Source organism: Mustela erminea, chromosome 17 (genome assembly GCF_009829155.1).
Source record: "Mustela erminea isolate mMusErm1 chromosome 17, mMusErm1.Pri, whole genome shotgun sequence".
NCBI classification, from domain to species: domain Eukaryota; kingdom Metazoa; phylum Chordata; class Mammalia; order Carnivora; family Mustelidae; genus Mustela; species Mustela erminea.
The window spans coordinates 37720505-37732669 of record NC_045630.1 but is presented as its reverse complement, the minus strand read 5'-3'; the positions used below and the strand labels follow the sequence as shown (position 1 = coordinate 37732669).

Genomic DNA, 12165 nt, shown 5'->3' with positions numbered 1-12165 from the left:
ACATACCATGACCGGGTGGAGCCATGTTGTCTGTATCTTAATCTTTTCATCATTTTCAGAAATACTATGCTTTGACAGTGCTGCGTCCCTAGGGATGCAGCCCAGAAATGCTCAGCTGACCTAATAGACACCTTTCCAATAACAGTTCCCCTTATCTGCCCCTCAGATCTGGGAATCCTGCCTTCTAACCACAGCCACGAATGATATTTATTTCCTTAGGGGAAGCAGGGGTCATGTCTAGCTCTGCCTGATTTCCAAGCGTGTATCCACAAGCCCATACCATCCACTCCTAGTACCTACCAAGTTGCACAATGTGGTCAGGGAATTAGGGTTCTAGTAAGTTATTAAAGTGCTACTTTCCAAAGACATCATAGAAAAAAACAACACTCAGTATGGTCTTGAACAATGTTTAATTTCTGACATTTGAGAAGACACTTCAGGATCTTGAAGGGCCTGAGGGTTGAGCCTTTGACAGCGACCGCAGATCCTGAGGGTGCCACGTTTGAGAGGCGGCACGCAGCGTGGAATGAGAAACCGGGGACCCTGCTCTGTTACTGCATGGCAGAGTGACCACAGATAAGTCCCTTGCCTTCCTCAATAGCGTGGGACAGGAGAGGCTCATCTCTAAGATTCCTCCTAGCTGTGATAGTCTGTGAATAACTCGCAGAGAATGTACTGGGTTGCCTTCCCATAGAAACGGAAAAAAAACTACGTGTGGTAGTCAGTAGCAGGGACAAAGGCCTCAGATAGCTCTTCGGTATTTCTAAAGAGTCAGGGCTTAGACTCCCGTCTCTGCACTGGCCCAGCCCTGGGGTCAGTCCTGCGTGGGCTGAGGTAGGGAGCAGGAGATCAGGAACGGCAAAGTCAGGGACCACTACTGGGTTTATGCTTCCAAATTCGTCAAGCCCACAGACCAGGATCGTCCCTGGTAAGAAGCGTGCTGGGTGGTCACTTGTCCTGCCTTCTCAGGCCAACCAGAGCCCTCCCACTCCCAGTCCTCAGAGAGGTTTAGTAACAGGGATGTGCCCTGTCCTTGGGACTGGGGACAGTAAGAAGGGGGCAGTGAGGGGGACAGTGTCACTGGGGACAGTCAGTGACAAACCTGCTCCTCCAGGCCACTGTCCAGAAGTTCAGAAGCGAGAGAGGGATCCTGCAAGGTGAACCAGTCCCCTTCCATACTGGGATTCCGGCAGACCCACATTTCATAAGACCCTGCATTTGCCTAATGTCGCCGGAACAGCCATTGTCTCATCTGCCTTTTTTTCTCAGGCTTAGCCACCCGGTCCCCTCAGTTCTGGCTTGGCTGAACTCTCCCTGGGGTAAGACGATCTCCAACACAAGCAGTACTCTGAGCAATGACTCCTTGTGTCATATAAATAGCTTCAGTGATATATATATAGTTTACAGCACACACACACACGCGCGTGTGCACACACACACTCTGTCTTGTGGAAATCATCTTCGGGATGATTTGGGCAAGGATTGGCACAAGCATTGCCAAATCACTCTGAATATAAACGTACGTGTGTGTCTGGAATCCCATCTCCCCCTGCCCTTTGCCTCAGAGAGAGGAGCACACTGAAGGGAAGCCTGCTCGTGCCCAAGCTCCGAGCTGTTGTGGGGGAAAGGCTCCGAGCCTCCTCCTGTTTGGCAGGGGTGAGGCGGGGGCTGTGGGGTGGCCGGCGGCTACTCCTTCAACAGACCCAGCTTCTTCAGAGCTTCCCTTCTGTGCTCATTGGGGACGCCTTTTGGGGAGATCTTGACACTGATGTAGGGGGGTCGAGGCAGCTTGTCAGGGCTCTGTCCTCGGTAGGGCAGGTGCCTGCTGCTCTGCTCCTGCTCCTGCTCGGCCAGCTTGCCCACCTGGATGCCTGCAAAGTCCTTCCCCGTGCCCAGGGAGGCAGGGCGGGGCCGTGAGTTACGCAAGACATTAGGAGACATCTTGTCCAAGAAGGAGCCTTTGCCCAGAGAGGTGCTGGTTTGGGGGCTGGGGTCTTTCTCAGCCGAGAGGTAGCTGCTCAGCCCCACGCCTGAGCGCTCCAGAGTGTTGGACTTGAAGTTCATCTGTCTCAGGCCCGGGATGTCGCTCTCCTGGAGAGTCAGCCCTGAGTCTGACTTTGGCTGAGTCAGGGGCTTACTTAACCCCGGGGCCTTAGGGATAGGAATTGGCATGGATTTGGCCGCTGGAACCTTCCCTGGAGTGGGTTCCTGGGCTCGAATCCAGCCTCTGCCTGGAGGAGACCCCTGAGCTGGAGTGGGACTCGGAGCCTTCCCTGGGGTGGCTCCCCGCGGCGGAGCTGGGGCTGGAGCCTTTCCTCCAGCAGGTGCTGCGGCTCTTCCCTGAGCTGGAACCGCAGGCCGAACTGGTGCTGGAGTTGGAAGGGGGGCCTGGAGCCAGGTGGAGCTGGTGCGTTTACTTAAGTGGGGGCTGGGCTCGTCCTGGTCTTGGGGTAGCCCCAGCTTCTCAAGTGCTTCTCGGCGTGCCTTCTTCTGCTCCTGCAGTGAGGACGGGGCCAGGCCAGGGTCTCCAGGGCCGGCCTCGGCGTGGCGGGCCAGCCAGTTCTGGGGCTCGCTGTGGAAACTGCTGCGACTGCTTTTCAGAACGATATTGGGGGGCAGTTTCCGGGTCTTAGAGGCTGTGAGGGGGGCCAGGTGGGCACCGGGGTCCCCCCCTGATGGGACAGGAGCATCTTCAGCTCTCATGTTCTGAGACGAGGTGGAGGTGGCTGAAGGCGGCCTAGACTGTCCTGGGCCACCTGTTGAGCCTTCCTCCTTGGCTTTTTGGGACATGGCCTCTGAGGAAGTCTCCTTGCTCTCCTGGGGGCTGACTGACGTGTGGGTCTGCTGCCGGGGCTCTGTGGGCAGGCGGCCTCGCTCCTGCGGCTCCGGCGGGGTGTCCCGGAAAGCCTCTGGTGGAGGGATGGGCACTGTGTCCAGGGCTGGGGCAGGTGGCTGGGGGCTGGCCAGAGCCTGGCTGGGCTCACTGCTTTGGCTGACCTGCTCTGTCTCAGGCTCCGGGACAAGGCCTTCCACTTCCCCCGGGCTGTGGCTATGAGTCTGAGTGGTGCTTTTCCTGAGGTTCTGGTTGATGCTGATGTGGATATTTCTGGGAAGGCTATAGGACCCAGACCTGAGGCCCAGGTCTTGGAGCTCAGGAAGATGGGTTGAGCTGGGCTGAGTCCCTCTCCTTGGCTCTGGTTCTTGCTGAACGATCTTCTCCCCTGGATACCCTGCAAGGGGGCAGGAGAAGAGGCAAAGAAGCGCAGACAGAGGTGAGAACCCTGTTGCCCCCTGAAACACAAATGCTTCCTGAACTCTGATCTCCACTTAGCAATGGGTTTTGTTTTTTGTTGGTTCTCTGCTCTTAAAGGGGCTGCACTGTTGCCTGGATATCATTTAGACCAACAGATGGACACCAGTGGATTCCCTACAACCACGGATTCGTTTCTCATGATGGTTGAAGAAAGAGCAGCCTCACGTAACTCCATGCCCTTGCCTCGAGCTCTTCCTAACTGTCTACAGAGAGAGCAGGGTTAGAAAGGGCGTCAGGACAGCCCCTCCAACTATCCTGGGGCTCCCGGCTCACTGAGTCCAGGGGAAGCACTTAACACCAATGGCAGTAGCAGCCGATGTGGTTTGTCCAGACCTCTGCCTTCCTCCACCTTCAGTTTCTTTCTTTTTTTTTTCTTCTTTTTTTTCAGATTTTATTTATTTATTTGAGATAGGGGAGGGGCTAGGGGAGAGGACATGTGCCGGGGGAGCGGCAGAGGGAGAGGGAGAAGTAGACTCCCCACTGCGCAGGGAGCCCTACGTAGGGCTCCATCCCAGGACCCTGGGATCACGACCTGAGCCGAAGGCAGATGCTTAACTCACTGAGCCACCCACGTGCCCCCACCTTCAATTTCTATAAGCACCTGAATGATTCTGTGACACCACAGCTGCCCCATACCAGAGAGTGACATGGGCTCTTTCCTTCCAGCAAGCTAGGCAAGTGTATCATGCGCCCTGGGCCAGGGAATCAGTCTCAGGAGGCAGAGAAGTCCTTGCCCCCATTTCCTGTTCTATCTCCCCAGAGGGTCTAACACGTTGTCAATCGGTATTTGCTAAATGAATGAACATGCGGTTGTGGTCCCAATACCAGTGGGGCTGTCCTCAGGAGTAAAGTGCCCCCCTCATTCCGAGACAGTCATGGCCACACTTGCGTGCCATCCTGTCCCCCCTTCTACGGAGCCTCAATACCACTGGCTTTCCACACTCTTGCACAAGAGCCTTGAGGTACCACCCACTGAAGTTAAGGGAGCGCTTCCCTCTTATCTCTTGCAACCTGATCCTCCTGGGTCATCCTGATTAGGTCTCCCGGCTAGCTCAGTGTCCCCAGAGCCACCACCCGCCCCTCCCGGAATCCCTCCCCCACCTCTGTGGTCCTGTCTCTTTAGAATTTCTCTGTGAGAGAATGGGAGCTGGCCAAACCCTTTTCCCTCCCAGGCCTCTGACACTTCATAGAAAGACAGGCAGCTGGCTTGTCCTCAGTCCCTCCTCCTCTCCAGGGCAAGACCTTAATTCCAGCCAGGAGAGTGGAAAGGAGCTGCTGTTGTCCTTCTGCCCGTGACCCTTAGAGCAGAGGGCAAATAAGGTGCAAAGCAGCCGTAAAGATGTACTGGTTTTCTGGATTTGTGAAAGGTGCCACCCCAGAAGGTCTCTCTTACCCTGGGGAGCAGGCTGGGTTATGGGCAGAGCTCGGGGGCCTTGGGGAGCTGTGTCTTGCTCAGACTCGTCAGTAGACAGTCCGCTGTCAGCCTCAGTGTCCAGTGAGCCGATGGTCTCCTCCAGGAAGAGCAGACACTCTTTCTCTTCAGCAGACAGGAAGTCGTAGCTGCTGTCACTCTGGAATGAGGCGTGGAGAACAGAGAGGGAGAGGGAACTGTGAGAGGCAGCTCCACAGAAACTGGTGGGGCTGAGAACACCCTGTGTCCTGAAGGAATGCTGAAGAGCTGGAAACCTTTCTGAGAGGCTTCTCCGCAAACCTGTGGGCATTGCTTCCTGAAACTGCAGGCACGGACCAGGCAGAGGCTGCCGAGCTGTTGGCCCGCGAGTTCCCAGTGCTAGGCAGCCAGATGGCAACTGACCTTTTTTGCCCAGTCCTGCGTGGAAGGCTTAGAGGAACAGATCCCAGGTTCTAATTCCAATTCCTCTGTGTGAACTATGTCAAGCATTTCACTTTCTATGTTTCCGATTTAGCTCTAAATTATATGGACAACATAATGATTTGACCTTAAACTTGATGGTATCGTTTTTAACTTTCCAAAGGACTTTTGCATACTCCATCTGGTATGTCAAGGACAGCAGGAGGACAAACAAGAAACTGCAGCCAACCACTGGCTGTCAGGCCAATGGGAACAGTGGTAGGACTAGCCACAGATACATTTACTAAATAATTTACTCTTGACTTTGAAATGCATTCCATACAGGATTTTTTTTTTCCTTTGTGTATTTACTTTCTTGATGGCATTTGGCTCTGGCTAACAGTCAAGTAAGTGTGCATTTCTTAAGCAAATATTAACTTGAAGCGGGGAGGGTAGAGAAACTGGATGGGTATGGGAGGAGGAGAAAGCAACTTAGTGTGAAATATCAAGAAGCTATTAAAGTAAATAATTGTCGTGATGAAAAAGCACATAGGGGTATTTGGAAATAAGTGTTATGGCCATTTTAAATGGTTATTGCTTATGTTCAAGGCTGGCAAGATCCAAAGAAGAGTCGCTCTATGAAGTTGAAGGTTGAAGGGAAAACCAGAAGGGAAATGGAAATGTGAGAAATTTGGCCTGAGTCCCTTCCTGGCATGTATCTCAAATCTCTTCCTAATATTTGAGATACTTCAGAGTTATATATTTCCAGACCCAGTCAGATGGCCAGGGAAGATTTCGAGACAGCCCTAAATACATCCTGGGAGATGGATGTCGGAACACTACCAGTTCCCAGGGCTCCTTAAAGAGCCATTGTCAGTTGGCAAAAGCGAGGCTTACATATCAAAGGAGGCCCCAGGTATAGCCTTTGGAAGCCCTGAAGTCAATTCCAAGGGTTCCCTGAACAAAATCTTCTTCATTGCCCTTTTCTTCCTAAAATAGCCTTGCCAAAGATTAGCCAACTCTGAATTTCTCCTTTGTGGATGACGCACTTTGAAAACCTATAATCCTTGCCACATTCTATGTCCGGTCGTATGGAACTGCCCATACTGGCCTCAGCCTTACAGAAACAGAAAGAGGTCTCTGGGGTCTTATCTTCTCAGGTCAAAAAGAAATGATATACAGACTGTCTGCACTTTGGATTGCGTGTGTGTGTGTGTGTGTGTGTGTGTGTGCTGCTTTCTCTATTCGATTTTTACATACTAAAACTCACAGACTATATTAAACATCCTTGACATTTGGGAGAGATCCTTATAATCCTTAAATTTCCAAGTACCTCTATAGGATATAAAGCAATAGGGCATAAATTCTCAAGGTTACTATGTATGTGATGAACACCAAGAACCAAAGAATGCCTACGTTCGGACATACGGCGGACTTGACTCTTTCACACCAGCCTTAGAGCAACTGAGATTTAAATTCATTCTCAGAAGAATTACAGTGTGATACATGCCGCTCTCTGTTAAACATGATGACTTTGGAAGACTCGGAATCTCTGCTCATGGAGATAGGCTATTTCTTCTCCACACAGAGGCACGTGCTAAGTGCTGTCTGTGCCTGTCCTGTACTCTTCCAGAGGACCCTATGAATTCGCTGTTTACATTATCCCCACCCTAAAACTGAGGAGACTCAGGTTTACAGAAATTAAGTAATTTGCCCAAGGCCATTTGGCTTATAGGTGGAGAATTCAGACCTGCTCGGCTCCAGAACCCAGGCTCCTAATTACTCTGTTCTCTTTGATCTTCACAGAAAGAATACGGCTTGCTTGCTGCAGAAGACTTCGGGAACACCAGTGCTCTGGGACCTACCATCCATCCTTTCCACCAGGACCTCTGATCACGGGCCCTTGCTCTCACCTCAACTTAGCCGCCAATGAATGAAACCTGGGAGCAAGTCTCATCCGCCCTCCTGCTCTCTGGGGGCGGTCCCACTCTATTCTCTAGAAAACCGGACTGACTCAGACGCACAAATGCTCACGGGGGTGATTCACGCCCTGATGATGAGGAAGATGAAAGCTGAGGAGCAGTGAGGCTGGCGGGCGGTGGGCAGGGCAGGGCAGGGCAGGGCAGGGTCAGGGTGGGGCGGGCGGGACAGGCGTGCAGAGAGCCAGCGGGCGGCAGGACTGAGGGTACTGGCAGGACTGAGGTACGTACAGATCCAGAGCGGGTGGACGTGGTGCTCATGATGCTGTCACGGCTGCCGACGCGGGTCACGGGTTCTGAGCCAGGCCCCGCCAGCCACAGCTCGCTCTGGGGCATCGCCTGAAGCAAGGTGCGGGGGGCGGTGAAAGGGGCTCCCAGAGGGGAAGCGAAGGGAAGTGAAGAATGTCCCAAGCTGGCCTGAAAAGACAAGAATCAAAGCCACGTGTGAGCCGAGCTGAGGCTCTCCGGCAAGGCTCTGCCCAGGCCCTGGAGCAGCGTGGCGGCGGGGACGCCCAGCAAGCAGAGCGCTGGAAGAGGCCGTGCACAGGGGTCCCCCAAACCTCCCAGCCTGCGTGGAAGGACACAGAACCCGGCTCGCACGCATGCAGAAGGGCGGCGTTAGCGGAGGTGGGGAGGGGAGGGCGGGGTGGCAGGGAGGAGTAGTCTGGTCGGAGAGGAAATTCCATCACTTCTCCTAGTGGCCTTCTTTCTCTAAATCTGGGGGCTTAGCCTACATTTCCATGACTACAAACAATACAGAGTAAGGGGCCCATAGCATGGGTTCTGGAGGTAGTCAGGTCTGGATTCAAATCCCACTTCCACCATGGCCAGTTATGGGACTTGAGGCCAAGTACTCTTCTACCGCGTTTTTCCCATTAAATCGGGCGAATGTAGGGTTAATGAGAACAGCACAACTTAGTTGGTAGTAAATGCTCATTTAATGAATAAGATAAGATCTGCTACTGTTCTTTTAATAAGAGAAAGACAAGATCCACCTAGGATCAAAATGAATTGAAGTCAGGCAAGAGTTTAGAGAAGAGGGGTTTGTGTTAAGTGGGAGAGAAGGAACAGGGTCCTCATTGTACCAACCACACAGGGTTGTCAGAAACATGTACAATAGGCTCCACATAAAACACATTGTGCAGTAGGAGTTAGCTGTCATCCAAGCCAACACCATCAACATCAGCCCCCACTCCCACCCCAACCACGGCCACCATCAATCACCTCCCTAGTCTGGGGGGCACACACATGATCCCAGAGGCTGATACAAAGCCAATTTCCCTCTTGCGTGCCACCCCTCCGATGCTGTGCTAATTTCCAGTGAGGTTCCCTAACCTTTGTCAAATGAACAAGAGAAATGGCCTACACAGCTTCCTCCTGACTCCAGCTCGCAGGGGCAAATAAGTTTCCAGTTCACTGTACCAATAGTAATAGCAAAGGAAGGCAGTGGCATCTTCCTTCTGAAAATCTCAAGGTCTGGAAAGGTCCCAGGTGACTCTCTTATGTTAAAATGAAATTCTGGAAGAACTAAGTTTAAAAGACGGTTGCGGGCACCTGGGTGGCTCAGTGGGTTGAGCCGCTGCCTTCGGCTCAGGTCATGATCTCAGGGTCCTGGGATCGAGTCCCGCATCGGGTTCTCTGCTCCGCAGGGAGCCTGCTTCCTCCTCTCTCTCTCTCTGCCTGCCTCTCTGCCTACTTGTGATCTCTCTGTGTCAAATGAATAAATAAAATCTTTAAAAAAATAAAATAAAATAAAAGACGGTTGCAAGGTCAAGTCGAGAATATGCGGAGAGCTAGAATTGAAATCCAGTTTGTCTGGTTCTGACTCCATATTTTTCCATGACACCATGCTGTATTTTCAACTACCTTTCCTACCCTCCCAATCGTAGGTAAAATGTCCTAGCAGTAATGTGTTCTGTTTGAGATCTTGGGACCTGGGGTTTGGGTCCTGGGGAGGCTGTCCCTTCAGCTTCTTCCAACAGTTGCTTCCAGTGCCAAGTCAGGTTTGGGCTGTGCTGGGTGAGTCCGCCTGCCAGCCCTGTAGAGCCCATAAGCACGTGGCCTCATGGTGCTCCTCTCCTGCTTTGGAGGAGGCCGGCATGTGGGGCAGGTAGGGAGGAGCAGGACAATGGGGAAAGAAGAGGAAAATATCCCAGTGAGCCAGATGCATGGAGTTCATAAATGTCCAGACCCTCTCAGGAGTTAGAGACAGGACCAGAGAAGACAGAGACACCAAAGAAGCACAGTGACAAATCAACATTGGGTAAGGCAGTCCCTCAGTTTATTCATGAGGTTACTTTCCCAACCTCAGAACTCCAAAGAAACAGAAACGTGAGGAATCATGTGGATGGAGGGCAGTCACCTCAGCTATCCACTCCATTCCTGACTGTCTAGATCCAGAAGGTACCCATTCTTAACATTCTGTAGGGCTGAGGTCCTTATAGCCAAAGAGGTCCATTGCTCATAAGCCTAGGCACACAGAAGGCACTCAAAAAATGCTGGACATGGGGCTCCTGGGTGGCTCAGTGGGTTAAAGCCTCTGTCTTTGGCTCAGGTCATGATCCCAGGGTCCTGGGATAGAGCCCCGCATCAGGCTCTATGCTCAGTGGGGAGCCTGCTTCCTCCTCTCTCTGCCTACTTGTGATCTCTGCCTGTCAAATAAATAAATAAAATCTTTAAAAAATAATACTGGACAAATGGCTATTGAGTTAAGCTGTTGGAAGGCCTCCTTTTTCTTTTTTTCTTTTCTTTTTTTTTTTTTTTTTTTACTTTTACCCTATTACTATAAAGTCTTTCCTATGTATTATATTTCCCTGAGGATATATGGCTCAATGGAACTGGGCCAATGCTTCAGTTAAACTAACATTTATGAGCACCTAAGAGGCATGGAACAAGCCAAAATAATAAGGCAAGGGCATTGTTTCCAAGCTGCCAGTGTAAATCCAAGGGTATAGTTTTTCGCTCTAGTTCTCTTAAAAAGTTTCTGTACAATTGTAACTGCTGATTATTAATACTGTACTTAATACAGTAATTATTGATGCTGTACTAATCACTGTAGTTAATATCATATTCTCTGTGAACGGGTGACCAGATGTTGCCTCTTCCTTTCAGAAACAGTTCCTACCCTTGTTCTTCTAAGTACTCTTCGGACTGTACGGTAGCTTGCTAGCTTCTCCTTCCTCCTGGGGCAACCTGTCACACTCACAATTTCGGGACTAAGTAGCGGGAAGTAACTCAAGCAGCTGGAAGAGAGAGAAACAGCATGAACAGCGCTGCTTCAGAAACACACAGCCCGGTACAGCTTACAAAGTGCTTTCAGACATGCGGCTGAGACCTTCAGAAGAGCCTGATAATCGAGGCAAGATGTGACACTTTCTTCTCTGACAGATGAGAAATCCGGAGCTCTTTCCACTTCCCCTTCCACAGGGAAGCAGGGGATGACCTCTCATGGCCTAGAGAGGATGCCTCTGGGTCCAGCCCTTCCTGGGACTCGAGAGAGCCATGTACCTAAAGAGGGGGGTCATCAGCCACCCCTGACTAAACACTAAAAGCCCGAAGATCACCCTTCTCTTTCTACTTCACACCTTAAACCCTTGAAATCATCTGATTCTGCTTTATGCTTCCAGGCCAGCTGTATGTCCCCACAGTAGATGTTTCCAGAGTAAACAAATGACAACAAATGTCACTGAAGATTGTGTCATTGGGCACTGGGGCCCCTGCAGAGCTGAATCTGAACCTCAACCCAGGCCAAATACGCCCTAAGGTGCTTGCGTCTTATCTCCAGGCCTCATTTTCTGACCCAAAGAGCCAGAACCCTAAGAGTCTCCTCTCTTCACCCCACCCACCCTTGCACTCTCCCTCGCCACTGTGGCCAGACCTGGATGCTGCATTTCCTTCCACCAACTTTACAACCTTGAAACCTGGGGACTGTCTCAGGGCAGCCATCGAAACCTGAGGTATTCCTACCTGATAAGAAGTCTGAGAAACAAGAAAAACACTCAAGGTGAGAGTTTGATATCTTTTAACCCTTGACCTCTTTGGGGGATTGGAGGGGAGGAGAAAATGGGTTATGAAATAGGCACAGCCTATAGCCAGGGCCATCCGTGCCAAAGTACATTAAACATTAACTACACTGCTGAAACCAGCCAAGTCTTGGAGGAGAGTAAATAGAGAGCATGTGGGGTTCTGGCATGGGTGAGGGGTGGCGGTGGGGGGCTCCGCCCCATTCCTCTTTGGCTTTACTGTATCTTCTAAACAGGCCCAAGGCCCCCTTGTCACCCTCCTTCTGTGAGCCCACCCCCCCAAATCTCTCAAGAGCTCAACTTCTCTCCCCACTAGTCAAAGAGTTGTCCTATTTCTCCCAGACCATGTGCTTGCTGATTATCCAGATATATACCTCCGGCTGGGGAACATCCGAAGAAAACTGCCAGGAGGACTAAAAGCTGCACTGCATGTATATGCTTCTCCATGAGCACATGGCCAACTTTCTGAGTGTGTTTAGTCAAAGTTATAATCTTCTATTGCACAGGTGGGTTTGAGGCAAAGGCTCAGTGGACCTATCTTCTGCACAGAAGAGCTTTGCTAACACTCCAGATTATCTTATCGCTGACAAGTTCACCGTCAATGGCAGCCTTCACTCAGTGAGTCTGGTGGGCTGGTTCTGTGGTTTGGGCTCAACTCAAACCAAAAGCTCCAGCTGCTAGGACTAGGAAACCCGGCACACTGGCTCAGGGCTGGCTGGTGCCAGGCCCCAGGGGTCTTCCCACTTCGCTCTTTCCTGCAGCAGGAGGAAAAGAGGCGCAGTTAGGGACCGGAATGTTAAACTCCTCCCTGCCCAAGGTGAATCGTGGGGAGCGGACTTGCTACTCTGAATTGACTTCGACATCCGGTTTCCTTGTGCCGATAACCTGCCACGCACGCTGTCGGTGGGGACCCCCGGAAGAAAACAAAGCCCAGCCACCACGGCAGTGTGGTTCTCCTCTCTGTGGACTCTGCCACCCTACTTTGGCCCGAGCCCCACTGAGAACGCCTACCAGTTTCAAGGACTACCGTGAAATATTAAT

The 12165-nt window shown here is 51.6% G+C and overlaps 1 protein-coding gene across 2 annotated transcripts in view; it reads right to left on the bottom strand.

The window, feature by feature from the left end:
- Positions 1–391: 391 nt before the first annotated feature.
- C17H1orf116 (chromosome 17 C1orf116 homolog) overlaps positions 392–12165 on the bottom strand; it is a 32512-nt gene continuing 20738 nt past the window's right edge. For both annotated transcript variants that reach the window (XM_032316982.1, XM_032316983.1), the window contains 3 exons: positions 7334–7519; positions 4707–4884; positions 392–3230 (listed from right to left, as the gene is read on the bottom strand). In XM_032316982.1, the coding sequence (XP_032172873.1) occupies positions 1687–3230; positions 4707–4884; positions 7334–7519 (1908 nt within the window). In that variant the 3' untranslated portion in view covers positions 392–1686. The remainder of the gene's footprint in view (positions 3231–4706; positions 4885–7333; positions 7520–12165) is intronic.